This window comes from Panthera uncia, chromosome A2 (genome assembly GCF_023721935.1).
Source record: "Panthera uncia isolate 11264 chromosome A2, Puncia_PCG_1.0, whole genome shotgun sequence".
Taxonomy (NCBI): Eukaryota; Metazoa; Chordata; class Mammalia; order Carnivora; family Felidae; genus Panthera; species Panthera uncia.
Window position 1 is genome coordinate 3996559 of NC_064816.1, and position 14103 is coordinate 4010661.

At 55.4% G+C, this 14103-nt stretch overlaps 1 protein-coding gene across 14 annotated transcripts in view; it reads right to left on the bottom strand.

Annotated features, from left to right (window-relative positions):
* The window catches only part of RANBP3 (RAN binding protein 3), a 55394-nt gene that overhangs the window by 9551 nt on the left and 31740 nt on the right, over positions 1-14103 (bottom strand). For 8 of the 14 annotated variants that reach the window (XM_049639708.1, XM_049639709.1, XM_049639714.1 and 5 more), the window contains 7 exons: positions 11705-11741; positions 11521-11607; positions 9609-9680; positions 4132-4197; positions 3300-3392; positions 1973-2091; positions 614-727 (listed from right to left, as the gene is read on the bottom strand). In XM_049639708.1, the coding sequence (XP_049495665.1) occupies positions 614-727; positions 1973-2091; positions 3300-3392; positions 4132-4197; positions 9609-9680; positions 11521-11607; positions 11705-11741 (588 nt within the window). The remainder of the gene's footprint in view (positions 1-613; positions 728-1972; positions 2092-3299; positions 3393-4131; positions 4198-9608; positions 9681-11520; positions 11608-11704; positions 11742-14103) is intronic. The other 6 variants (XM_049639711.1, XM_049639710.1, XM_049639715.1 and 3 more) reach the window with 3 other exon arrangements.

Sequence of the window (14103 nt, forward strand, 5' to 3'; positions counted from 1 at the left end):
CCAACAGGCCCCGGGGCAGCCAGGAGGAGACAGATGCCGTTGCCTCCTATGGGAGAGAAAACAGTTACCTTTCCGTCTGCCCTCCCTTAAAAACATAAGGTAATGCTTCTCAGTTAGGGGTGACTTAATCCCACAGGGAACACTCGACACTACTGGGGGACACTTTTGGTTGCCATACTGGGGGGAGGGGTATATGCCTGGCGCCTAGAGGGCAGGGACCAGGGATGCCGCTCAACGCCCCAGGACCGGCCTCCAGCAACTCAGAACGAAGTGAAGCGGGTGGTCTAAGTGCTGCTTTGTGCCCAGAGAAGCCCTCGAGGCAGGCGACAGCAGCCTCTCTGGCAATGTGGAAAGGACCGATCACGCGGCCTCCTTTGCCTCGAAAGCGTCGGTTCTCAGGGACGGGCAGGCTCGGCTGCCTCCCTGTCCGCTGCTCCCAGGAGAACAAGGGGTCCGCCGTGGAGGGTGCGGTGTGGAAGGCGTGTAAAGCAGGAAGCTGCTGGACACGCCGAGAGCCACAGGAATAGCCCGCGACGCACGGTGTCCACCTCCTCACCGTTCTGACGGGAAAGAGGAGCCAGGCGGACCGACCCGAGCACAAGCACTCACACACCTTGACTCTGTCCCTCAGGTTCTGTCCGAACACAAACGCCTGCTGTACAGCCCGCTCTGCTTTCTCACAGTCCTCCTCGGTACCGCTAGGCTCATTCTTCTGGGGGTCTTTGTCCTAGAGGCACAAACAAGACAACCGAGAAGAGGCGACAGGTTAGCCCCGATGAGCAAAACGGGCCCTCTCATGCCTCACGTGCTTGCTGTCTTCTTTGGCGGGGTCCCTGGGCGTCCGGGCCGCCTCAGTGTCCCCCGGGCTTGCAGCAGACTTGCAGGAGACTTACTGGGCTGCTGCCCCGGCCCCCGCTTTCCAAGTGGCGGCAGGTGGCAGCGACGGCTCCTAATGTTAACCCTGCAAAGCGCGGCGGGAAGGCGGGGGGCCGAGGGACGTTCTAACACTGAATCGCAGATGACGCTTTTCACCGCTTGGGCTCCAACATCTACCCGGACGGGGCGTGGGGGAGGCGGCGGGTGTAGAGGCCTGGGCGGCAGCTCTGCCGCGGACACGGGCGTGCACGCGCGGGGCGGCTGAGCGTGTGGCGGGCCGGGCGCTGCTGCAGCCGGGCCGCAAGGCCGCCCCTGCCGGCCGCAGGTGCAAGCTCTTCGTCCCGGACCCTCATCGTGCAGCTGCTGCGCGACGCTACTGGGCACACACGCCCTCGGCCCGCCCAATCCCAGAACCCCGGGCTCCGTTGCAAAAAAGAAAGAAAGGGGGGCGCCTGGGTGGCGCAGTCGGTTAAGCGTCCGACTTCAGCCAGGTCACGATCTCGCGGTCCGTGAGTTTGAGCCCCGCGTCGGGCTCTGGGCTGATGGCTCGGAGCCTGGAGCCTGTTTCGGATTCTGTGTCTCCCTCTCTCTCTGCCCCTCCCCCGTTCATGCTCTGTCTCTCTCTGTCCCAAAAATAAATAAAAAACATTGAAAAAAAATTAAAAAAAAAAAAAAAAAAAAAAAAAAAGAAAGAAAGAAAGGTGTCTGAGCTGCCTCCCCAGGCACATTTCTCCAGTTAGCACGGGGCCGTGTATCGAATCCCTAGGTTGCTCAGCTGTGGAAACAGGGAGGGGAGACATCTCTTCATGTACAACGGCACGAGGCTCCATCGGTGACGGCCGTTCCTCTGGCCCCAGGGACTCCTCAGAGGCCCGCCCGCCACCCGCGGCTGGGCGGCACTCAGCCTGGGCAGGCGGGACTCTGGAACTGCGCGCGGACCATCATCGGCATTCTGGCAACCACTGGCGTCGGTGGCTGCTGTGTGCACACGCTGCCGAGCTAATCCAGAAGCCTCCACGCGGGCCAGCCCTGGCTCTGCTCGGGGCAGGGAACCGCCCACACACTCGGCGAAGCTCCCCGCCCAGCACAGACGCACCTCAGGCGCTCGCACCTCATCAGACGGACTTCTCCGCGCGGGGGTGTCGGGCGATGTGGCCGTCGTGGCCCCCGTGCAGTCTGCCGGGATGCTGAGCCCGTTGGTGCCGCTGCTGGGGACTGTGGGGGAGAAGGACAGCGCGGGGTCACGGGAGTGCGGCACGGCCTCTTGCGCCCCCGTCACCATCTAGACCAACAGGGTCACTTCTCCTTTGTAAAGAACAGGATCTGGCGTCACCACTGAAAATCACAAATGCTTACAGAAAAACAAACCCAGAACTAAAGCCTCACGGGAATGAGAATATCTTACAGCTTATTCCACAAAGAACCATATGAATTTTCAGCATACTTAGAAACAACACTGTTAATTATGGAAAAAAAAAAAAAATACATGTTGAAGGAACAATTAAGAGTTTTATAAAATAAGTTTTACTTGAAACATCTTTGTTGGGGCGCCTGGGTGGCTCAGTTGGTTAAGCATCTGACTTCGGCTCAGGTCATCATCTCACAGTTCGTGAGTTCGAGCCCCGTGTCGGGCTCTGTGATGACAGCTCAGAGCCTGGAGCCTGTTTCGGATTCTGTCTCCCTCTCTGACCCTCCCCCGTTCACGCTCTCTCTCTGTCTCAAAAATAAATAAACGTTAAAAAAGAAAAATTAAAAAGAAACATCTTTGTTCCCTGCATCTTTGCCCTTGAAATAGTTGAGATCATGTGACACGCACAGCTTTAAATCTGGCTGATTCTTCAGCATCATGTACAAAAGCCTTCCCACTGAAACTCTTCAGAAACATTAACTATTTCCCTCACGGGGATGTTGGATTGCTTCTGATGAGGAATTTTTAAATTACAGGGAAAGACCAAGAGGGAGACAAGAAAAGCTCATTAGTATTAATAAATTAAGGGTTAACTGCAAACCACCACCGTGTGGAGATGGTGGGAACGTGGCTGACGAGTTAGGTCTTCCGGCTGGCACGTGACCAAAATGACACGAGTTTCTCAAACACACGGGGCTGAGTTCTGCCTGCAAACATGCTGGGCTGAATCTCAGACGCCTGGGAGCAGGCCAGCTTGTAGAAGCCAGTGCGTGCACAAAGCGCGTCTTAACCGGCTGTCACCGTGGCCCAGTGCTGCAGGGAGACGGCATCTCTCTCTGTCTTCCCTGAGCTCACCGAGGATTTAAAGGATCGTTTCCCCAGCACTCTCTCTGTTCCGGAGCGCATTCAGCACGTATGGCTGAAGTCCCCTCGCTGGAGACACAGCTGCCCCCGGCCCATCTCAGGAACGCTCTACACCCCACCGTGCGAGCCTGTGCGCCAGGCCGTTTCTTACCGGTCTGTGACAGTGCCTTTGGCTGCGGGGCCTGCAACACTGCCGGGCGAAGCACACTCCGCTGTTGCTCCTTGGGTTTCTGGCTTGGCAGACCTGAGAACAGAGGATGGCTTGCCCGGGGCCCTCGGTCTTCATGGGCAGAAATGCACACCCCTGCAACGGCTCTCAGGGGGCTTTACAGAAATTAATCCGGTGAGTACAGTAATGTTACGGGGGAAGCACGGGACAGCTGTCCTCAAGTGCTGGGCTAAAGGGCCAAGCAGAGAGCCGCAGACAGGCCCCCAGGGTTTAGGACTCTGCTCAGAGGCTCACAGAAAAATACCCTTGCACCTGCTTTTCAAAATGCCACACTGAGAAAAGCCTTCTGCCAAACACAAATTGGGCAGGAGCCACAAGAGACTGCTTCCAATTCCGCACCACTGCCGGGCCCTGTTCCCCAGCAGCAGGCCACTGGCTCGTGGCCACCCCGCTGATTGGGGTGACTCTGTGGCACGCTGGGGCTGGGACGCTGTGGAGACACAGCCTGAACCGACAGAGCAAACGCGGGGCACAGAGCCTCAACGTCCCACACCGAGCCAAGTCCACTCCCTCACCACCCACCCCCCTCAGGGTGGCAGAGGGCTGCCAGGTGGGAGAACCTCTCCTGATCTGATGGGCTCTTTAGAGTGACTTGTCGATGCTCATGCACCAGGGAACCGAGGAGACGTGGAGCGCGGGCTGAGCCTGGAGCACACCAGCTGGGCTGCCTCAGGCAGCCACGCACACAGAGGCTGCACAGAGGTGGGAAGGGTGTGAGAAAGGCCCTCTACTGTCCTCAAAGGCGGGCACCTACCTGCGCTGGGTGCCTGGCCGTGGATCAGTGTTGGTGGCTTCAACCGGAACCCACTGCTCTTTTCCTCTACAAGCACGAGACAAAAGGTAAAAAGCAGGACTGCTTAGGGGTTGGGGATGGCAGCGAAGCTGAGACGGTCAAGGGCAGGGGAAGACCGTGGTCTGGGCTCCAGTGGCCATGAGCCTGGAGAACCCGGGAAATGTTTCCAAACTAAAACAGAAACGCAGAAGCCCAGTCCAACCACCAAGGTCATAAGGCAGCAGCTTGGACAAGGAGGAGGCAGGGGGTCGCAGGAGTGCGGACTCCAGGTCGCGTGCTGCCAATGAAAGACCGGGGGCTGTTGAAGGTGCGAGACAAAAGTGACAGTGCGTGCACGGCTGGTCCATGCCTGGGCCACCTCACCCGGCAGCTTGCCAGGAGCTGTGCTGGGCTCACAGGCCCTGGAGAATGTCAGGGAGTCACCCAATCAGGGTCTCTAGGACCGGTCTCCCTTTCTTAGACCCGTCTCTCTGTCTTGTCGGAGAATGCCTGTGTAATCGGGAGAACGCTCTGCACCACCAGCAGATGTCTGGGAAATGAGACACGTTTTCCGTGGTGAAAGATCAAAGGTGGCAGACAGCAGGCTCGCTCTCTTTCCGGATGTGTCTGGAGAACTTCACCTCGTCGCTTCCTGAGAACTGGAAGGCCCAGGAGAAGGAAGGGGAAGGAAGCAGAGTGACGGCTCAAAGCCTGATTTCAGCTGGGCCACTGGTCCATACAAATCCCTTAATCTGTGCATGCTGTGGACTCGGCCTATCTCCTAAGGGGTGGGGAGGGGGGACGGTCTGATGTGCTTGACAGGAAGGATCAGCATGAAGGTCTGTCCCTTCATGTGCCTGCCTGTGAAGGGCAGCACAGGGATGACAGCATTCGGGGCTACCGGAGGCAGCCTTGCTTTTGTGCTAAGGTCCAACTCATCAGAAGAAACCCTTGTCAAGTTGCAGGGAACGGGATCAATACACAAAAATCAGTTGCGTGAATCTATGCGCTAGCAACGAATAATCCAAAAACAAAGTTGAGGAAACAATTCCATTTACGATAGCACCAAAGAGAATAATGCGTGGGAATAAATTTAACAAATGAAAACTACAAAACACCATTGGAAGAAAGTAAAGACAAACAAATGGAAAGAGGTCTTAGAAGGTCACACAGTGTGTGATTCTATTTATACGAATCGTCCAGAACAGGCAAATCCATGGAGACAGAAAGTGGATTCTTGGTTGCCAGGGGCTGGGGGAGGGGGTGATGAGTGACTGCTGACGGGGTCGGGGTTTCTTTTCGGGGTGATGGAATGACCTAAAATTAATTTAATTATGGCGATGGCTGTTTAACTCTGTGGATACACTAAAAACCGACCAACTCTACACTGGAACACCAAAAATGCCTTACCAGAGCAAACTTTTAGGCATAAAACAAAGTCAAATCAGAATTCTGAACAGAGCAGGAAAGCCTTCTTTTTGCTGTCTGCACGTGGGTGAGCCAAACTGCTCTCCTTGGGCAAAAACAGGATTAAAAAACTCTCGCTGCTAGCTGGTATGAAGGAGTTGAGTCCGCCAGGCTTCCAAGAGCCTGTGTTAGTGGAGCTGGGGTCGCTCCCGTAAGAGAGAGGTCATAAAAACCACCCTCCCGAGATTCAGACACCCCAGATGCGGGGGAAGACAAGCTGCCAGATGTTTCTTTTTAGAAGGGAAATACTCAAACACATTCCCAAAGCTCAGTATCATTCATAAGACGACCGGCAATTTACAAACATTAAGGAAAAACTAAGACGAAGTTCACAATTGAGGTAATTCTTAAAAGCCCTTATAGCTGGCTTTGCAATGCTTCCACTGTGGCCCCCGATCAATCTCTACCTCTCTGCTCTGTGTAGAGCAACGGTGGCACCATGCGACCCTTGCCGCTAGCCGAGGACGACCAGCGGGGGCACAGGCCCGGATGATCGCCGCCACCTAGCATCGCGGCACCGGGCCTCGCACCCGGCCCGCCTAGCAGACGCACAAGAAATCACACTGAATGCTGCAGCGAGCGGACGACACACAGGCAAAGCAAGCCACGCCTGTAATGGCAACCAAGGACTGGGGACAGAAGGAGCCCAAGGCAGCAGGGAGGTGTGCTCACAGGGAGGGGCTCACGGGCCCCATCTGCACCAAAACAGACGTGCTCTCCGTTCGTGGCTTCAAGAAACTCCCTTTTCCTGCGACATGGTCAGGGCACAATGAAGAGGTGTGGCCTGTCTGATGAGCCAGAGCCCTGGCACACGTGGCAGGGTCACTGGCGTCCAGGAGCGACTGCACCGGGGGCACACTCGTGCCCCTCTGTGAGCTCACTGGGCGGATAGGTTGCTCCCTCTGAAGCAGTCTCTGCCCTCCTCCGATCACATTTAAAGCAAGCAGGCCTCTTTGCGGGTGCTTTCCGCCCTGCCTCGGGAAGACCCCAAGTGATAGGTGAGGGAAGCAACACTCACCCCTGAGGGAACTTGAACTTGGTGTGCGCCAGAGTAACAGGCAGCCTGGTGGGGGCCGGGCAGGGGCAGGTGGGAGGGTGCTTGGCACGTGCAGGGTCTAAGAACGTGCACTGCAGGTGAAGGCAGCAGGTCTCTTACTGTCAGAAAGAGGGAGGCGCATCTGGCTGGCTCAGTCAGGCTGAGCGTCTGATGTTGGTTTCGGCTCAGGTGATGATGATCTCACGGTTCGTGGATTTGAACCCCACATCGGGCTCCACATTGTCAGTGCGGAGCCTGCTTGGGATTCTCTCTCTCCCTCTGTCTCTGACCCTCCCCAGCTCATGCTCTCTCTCAAAATAAATACATAAACTTAGAAAGAAAGAAAAGAAAGAAAGAAAGAAAGAAAGAGAGAAAGAAAGAAAGAAAGAAAGGAAGAAAAAAGAAAAGAAAGAAAAGAAAAAAGAAAAGAAAAAAGAAAAGAAAAGAAAAGAAAAGAAAAGAAAAGAAGAAAAGAAAAAAGAAAAGAAAAGAAAGAAAGAGGGAGAAATTCAAAGCAAGGAGGTTCAGATGAACCCTGTTGGTGCTGGACTGGAAGTACACGTGAGCCTGGGGCTACACACACGCGGACAGATACAAAGAAACGTGTGTAAGTGTACACACGTGTGTGCACGCAAGTACGGGTACGTGTCCCCGTCTCTGGGCACCGAGGAGGCCCAGGCGCAGTGACAGTCCAGTGGCGGTGAGCTTGCTGAGACCCAGGTTTTGGTTTCTGGAGACCACGCTCCCTCCACTAAGGGCCCCTCTGAGAAAAACAGACATGATGATGGGCCTGGAGCCTCTCTCGTTAGGACAGAAAGAAAGCACTTAAAAGAATAACGCGTCGTGGCAAAATGACACAGGAACCCGCGTGATGCGACTCCCGCTGGCCAAATCTGGGATGGTTAAATTCTGCACTAAGAATGACAGACTGTAACTGGCTGCCTAAAACAGGAATCCACGCGCCCACCTGGAGGTACAGGATAACAAAGGACAAAGCGGACAGAAGGGAAAGCCCTCTCCCACAGGAGAGCACCACCTGAACGTACCAGCAACACCGAAGGCAGAAAATCCCGCCGTGATCGGTCATCAGAGGAATGACTAACCCGAGCAAGGGAACACGAGTGGATGCTGATGCTGGAGGGGAAAAGTGGCGGGGGGGGGGGGGGGGGCTTCCCCAGGGTCTCAGAGCGTCTCTCTGGAAAAAGGGGGGTGACCTCACAGAGCAGAAACGGACAGAACCCACCGTGACCAAGAGGGCAAAATCAGCCCCACTGGTAGCAGGGCTGGGGCGCCGGGCAGAACACAGCTTCGCTCCTGTGCTATTCTAGCCCCAGACGCACCACCTGGGTGGGATCGCCAGGAATCCCTGGGCGAACCCAGACAGAGAAACTCCTCCAAAATAATGGGCTTGTCGTCTTCTCGGCCATAAAAGTCAAGGGAAGAATGAGGCAGTATTCCAGATGGAAAGAGAGAGACGTGGTGCATGATCTCTGGATTTGGTCCCTCTGCTATGAAGGACACCACTGGGGCGACTGGGGAAAATCAAATGAGCAAAGGGATATAGAAGTGCTTTATAAATTCTTCCCTAAGTTTAAAATCTGCACCCCCCGCCCCCCACGATTAAAGCTAAAAACAAAAAGAAAGGCAGGCAGGCAAGGTCAGAGGAGGCCTGCTCTGTGGGACCGATGTGCAAGTCTGATATGACTCCAGCCTGCGTCAGGTAGCAGGAAGCAAAGCTGTGTCAGGGCGCCTCAGCAGGCCTGGGGACCCCCTTTTCTCAGGGTGGCCCTGCTGTCGATGCTGCAGAACGAAGGTTTTGTGGGGGGAAAGAAGAGAGCGAGGCCATCACTCACAGGCCTCACGAGGCGCTGTGAGATTCCTGATGGAAATCGCCAGCTCCACGCGATCTAGACACTCGGCTTCGGGGACTGACAGCCCGGCCCAGAGGAGGCTCACCGCGGCTCACGTCGCCCCTACCATTCACAGCGCTCTTGCTAAGCGAGCACTCCAGGTATTCCCAAGGACGCTTAGAAACCAAACTCCTCTTTAGGACCTGGTGAGAGGGTCAGCTCCAAAGAGTCTGCTTTTCGAACCAAAATGAGTTCGATTGTGTGAAATGGGGCTATCGAATCGATCCCGTGAGTTAGAAAAACACTGCCCTCATGCCAGAGTAGGACTTCTCTTGCAATGCTTTTGAAGTCGGCAATGAATTTATATAAGGCAGGTTGGGTTGCAGAATTCGGGTGGTTGAACTTGCTCATTAAATCTTTTATGAGGAATTTCAGCCACGTGGGAGAAACGTTCAGGAAATCCCGGAGTTGGGTCTCCAGTGAGAGACCAAAAAAGGAAGGCTCTCTCAGTCTTCGGGGGGAGGCAAGCTCTTGCCCTCAAGGTTTAAAGCTGCGACCGAGTCCGCTTACACATCCATCTGAACATGTCTAAGTCACACTGATTATTAGTGTGAGGGTCTGATGCACAGACAAGGGGTCTGGAAAATTCCATCGGCCTCACAGCAGTTACCTTGGGGTGGGGAAGGGAGCGGGGCAGCCAGATTCTTTCACTCTGTGTATTTCCCGTTTGCCTTAAAAAAATGATATGAGTTATTACTTGTGCAAAAACCTTGTAAAACGAGCAGTACACTGATCTATAGCTGCTTTTTGTTTTTGCAAGAACAAAACAAAAACAAAAAAACAAAAAAACAACAAACTTTAAAGACTCCTTGGGACCAGGCCCTCCTTGCAGAAGCAAAAAAACTAAGGGCTTATGAAGCTTGCCTCACACTGGATTCCAAATCTACGAGCTGAAGATTTGGGAAAACATTTAAGAACTGAAAAAGAATCCGTTTTTCAAATTGCCCATTCCTGTTTAAGATCTTATTTTACAATATCAACTGCTTTTCATCCCAGGAAAACCCCTAGCGACGGGCAGTAGAACGCAAAGGGACACGAGGGCTCACCTGGTTCTGAGTCAGAATTGCCTGCAGATGGCTCGCAGAAGGTTGATGGCATAAAAACATTGTTTTTTGATACTGTCGACAAGGAGGTGCGGGCAGGGAAGGGAACAAGAGGAAAAACAATGTGAGTAGGCGGAGAACACACGAACCGGGTCACCTCTCCCACCTGAAGGGTCGCTCTCCAAGCCCCACTCTAGGAGGCTCAACATTGTGAACCAGGCCTTTAGATGCTGTGGTCCACTGTGGCCGCCTGTCTCGTCCTCACGCCCCTGGCTTTTCCTTGGCACCCTGGGCCCCTAAGTGGGCAGCCAGGAGGGAAGCAGAATGAACTGGATGTTCCAAGCCTCAGTCCCTGCTCCTTGTCACCTGCCAGGGCTCGCTGGCTGGCTGCACCCCTACTCCCCTCACCTGTTTAGGATCTTACTTTACACTTATCAACTGCTGCCTGGGGTGTGGGCCGGGCAGTAATGCAATGGCCCTCGGAGCTGAAGAACTATCTGGGTGGACGGACACGGCTACAGAATCAGAGCGCAGGGCACCAACAACGCCTTCCAAGTTACCGGCTCTGCTCGTGTCTGTCCACCCGCGGTGACTGAGAGCTATTTCCTATGCCACTGTGCCAGAGCAGAGGGGAGATATTTGGCTGTCCTTTGTCCCTGCAGCCTAGGGCCACAGCACAAACCACTTCTCTGTCGCACCTTTTGCCACAGAGCGTGGCTCAGCAGTGCACGGTGAACGCCAAGGAATGCGATCCGTTGCCAGGAAGCAGAAGCTCCCTGTCTCACAGGAGCACCGGGCAACGAGGGAGATGAGGAGGTCTATGGAAGCCTGGACAGGTTCCTCAAGGCCTGCTTATTAGCAAGTGACAGTGCATCCATTCAGGGGCCTGGAGCACTCACGAGAAAGGGTGTAGCAAAGTCCACAACACGTGTGTTAAGGGAAACAGGAAGGAAATCCAGTGTGTTTCAGGGGAGGATCTTGAAAGGACGCTCGCTTTCTACACTGCACCTTCCTGTAACGTCTACATTACTCCCGTAAGCACAAATGACCTTCCAGGGCGTGCTTTTTCTCTTAGAGTGACATCATTAAGGTTCACAGTTACACAAACCTCCCAAGAATGGGGATGCCAAGACAGGTAACCGGAGATCCTCTCTAAACACATACGCATCTCTGAGTCTGCACTTGGGCGCCAAGACGGAGAACACGGACGACGCCAGGGGGACCGAGTCAAGATGGGGAGGGGAAGGGGCAAGCCCTGAGGCTGTGTTTGCCCTTGCATCTGCAGGGCTGTCCCCAGGCTCAGAGAACCTCTCACCAAGTAGCCCCGGCATCTCTCTCTACTCTGGGCAACGCCCTCTTTCCTGCATCGGTCTCCATACAAGCCCTCGGGCCCAGCCACTTCCGCAGGGTCCTAGCCTGGCCCGCCCACCAAGGTCCCACCAAGCCCTCCTCCTTTGGGGGCTCATGGCATTCCATCACCGAAGTGTCTTCCGGGGCCACTTGGTTCGTTATGTACCGTGTGTGTGTGTCTGGGCTTCTGGACCAGACTGCCAAGCTCTAGGCACGTGCCTGAAGGGTCAGGAGGTCGCACTACTTTTCGCTTCCTATGCCTGCAGTCTACAGACACAGTCACGCACCCGAGCAGGAGGACACGCGCTTAATGTCCACAGCTCCCAACAGGACTGACCGTCCTTTCCCTCTCTTTTAGAGGGACTACTTCCTGGTGCATTTTCTTTTAGTCGGCGAGGTCACAAGCCTCTGTAAGTGGCACGGGTTCTCGAGTGGGGAGCACTTGAGCCTCATCCCTGGCAGACGCTGAGCCTCAGATGGATTCTAAGTGGATCTGGGCCGAGCAGGAGACATCAGAGGGGAGCACGGACGCTTTCACCGCTTGGGAACGGTCTGCAACGGTTACCTGACTGTGACGGTGGGAACTGGGTTAAAGAGGACGTTCTTTCTCGCTTGACAGGAGGGCAGTAATTTCCATCTTCTCGGTCGGAATCTACAGAAAATGCGGAGGAGGAAGAAGAGGAGGAGAAAGTCAGGTTGCTTTCACTTTTACAACCAAAGAGGATGAACCGTTTTAGAGATTTCCTCACCTTCTCCACCTTCGGGGCTGGAGCCTCCGGCTGGCCTCTGAAACGAGAGCACACGACAGGGCGGTGAGAGAGGGCCAGGTTGCCCCGCACCCGGCAGCGTGGGAGTTCTTCAGGGAGTGCGTCCTGAAACGCGGCCCTGGGGGCCAACTCCCTGAGCTCAGGCACCCAAGTCACGGACAGACTTTCAACTTAACATTAGGCTCAAAAATCCCCCCAAGAACCTTCTGTGTCTGCCTTTCCAGGCCATGGGGCCAAGGAGTCCATGGGCTGAGAACATGTTTACTGCACAAAGACTGGTGTCTTTGTCTCTCCGCAGGTCACAGCTAACTACGTGCCACCCGCCGCCCCCCCCTCCCACCCCAGTCAAGCACAGTGAAACGGTGCCTGGCTGGAATTCACTTTGCCGAGAGCTGGCAAGTGACTCGCTCTGCTCTGGAGGGCAGCCAGACTGGGTAAAATGGTCACCTAACACCGGATCGTAGCAGCCTCCATTCCCTGCCCTGGCTTGTTGCACAGTGCAGAACGCTGCTTCAAGGTATTATTTCCTTCAAGGTTATTATTTCCAGAAGATACAGAACTGTGATGCCTGGGACCTAAGTCCGATGCAGTGTTCAGAACAACTCAGCAGACCACACAACCTACCAAAAAATCACCAGCGAGGTCAGAAGGTGGCCGAAGAATTTCCTCCTTAACAACGTTTAGTTTTAGAATGTTCACAACTAGCCATCCAGAAGCCTTAGGATGAGGCCCCGTTCCCAACCCCCAGATAATACCCAACCCCTAGCAGACAGCCCTTCTCAGAGACGTGTGACTCTTCTGAAAGAAGCAGCCAGAAGCAAACACTGACGAGTGCACATCAGTCCTCCCGGGGCACTGAACGTGGGAGTGAGCAGAGGAGCCAATTTTCTTCTTTTCAGAAAAGCCCCTAGGGGTCAAGGTTAGCCAAAGGAGGACCACCTGCCTGGAGGAGCTGTTAGGGATTAGATGAGGCGCGCCTGGGAAAGTGCTCTGTGAGCCGAGGGCGGGGTGGAGACAGTTGCAGTAACTGCCCTAAATAACGTAAATAACGGGCTGTGAGCACCGGCTGGAGCCCTGGGCGCCACTTTCCCCATAAAGGGCCACAAAGGACTTTCAGCATTTTGGGCCACGTGTATATTTCACCATCTTAGCTTGTAGACAGAGGCCCGGAGTGTAGACCCTGTCCTAAGGGACAGGGAGAGCAAAGGATCCCAGGCGGCACGCTCTCCTGTGTGAGCTGACAACGTGGGCTGGAGTCAGAAACACAAGCTGTTCTAAGCGCCCGCTGCAAGCCTCTGTGAAGGGGCGAGGACGGCTGCGGTCCCCACATCCGCAAAGGCTGATCCGGGGGCGCAGGGGAGGCCATCCAGCAGAGTGCTTAGTAAACGAACCCCTCATGACACAACAGGGGCTCGACAGCCCGTGGGGCAGCTGTGAGCACACCACTGGGTCCCACACGAAATCAAACACGGGAGGAGTCGGGCAGGCGGGCTCCAGATGGGCACAAGCCGGCGGCAGGAGCCTCAAGGGGCTCGACCCCTCTGGAAGGCCTGCAGTACTTTCTCCCAGCTCGACACTTCCTACAGGTACACCTTGGGCAAACTGTTTCACTTGCCCAGGCTCGTTTCCTTGCTTGGGAAATGGGGGCGCCGGCACCGGCGCCTCAGGGAGATTGACGGGGTCAGTGGGATAAGCAGGTGGGGCAGCACTCAGCCCGACCCAACGCCCGGCCAAGGTGGGGCTCTCCCAGCCGGCTCACTTCCGCTGGATGTTATGCCCTTGTGTGACAAGGGTCCAGATGTGAAGTCACATCCTGGGGCAGCCAGATGAGGAGTCAGGGATGGGGACGGGGCCAGGGGTGTTAAGAAGATGGCCCCAAGCCCAGGACTAAGCACTGGGGTGGCATCTGACAACACAGAGCCATGACGCTGGCACAACAGACCTTTTCTCCCAGGACCATCCCCTTCCTTGGGTGACATCACTGAGGTGCAGACCCAGGTACCTCCTTCCTGTTCCTTCACACCAGACCCAGGTCTGGTCCCGTGGCTCCTGGTGCTTCGCTCCTCTCCCCCACTAAGCATTCTGGCTGTACCAACCCCACACGTGGCAGCCTCTCAGATCCCGTGGGATCTGTTACTTCCGCAGAGCGACTTCTGGGATCCGGAAACGGCCCCCGCCCCCGGTCCTGCTCTCTTGTCCCTGGCTCCTCACCTGACAACCCCCTCACACCCACCCCTGTCCTCTGGCCTCGTTGTCCCCTGCAGTCCTCCGCCTCTCACGCTGATCGTGCAATCTGTGTCACGGCCTCCACCGGCTTGAGTCCCAGGAGGGCGCTGGCACGCAGCACACAGTGGGACCTCGCCTGGCATTTGTTCAGTGAA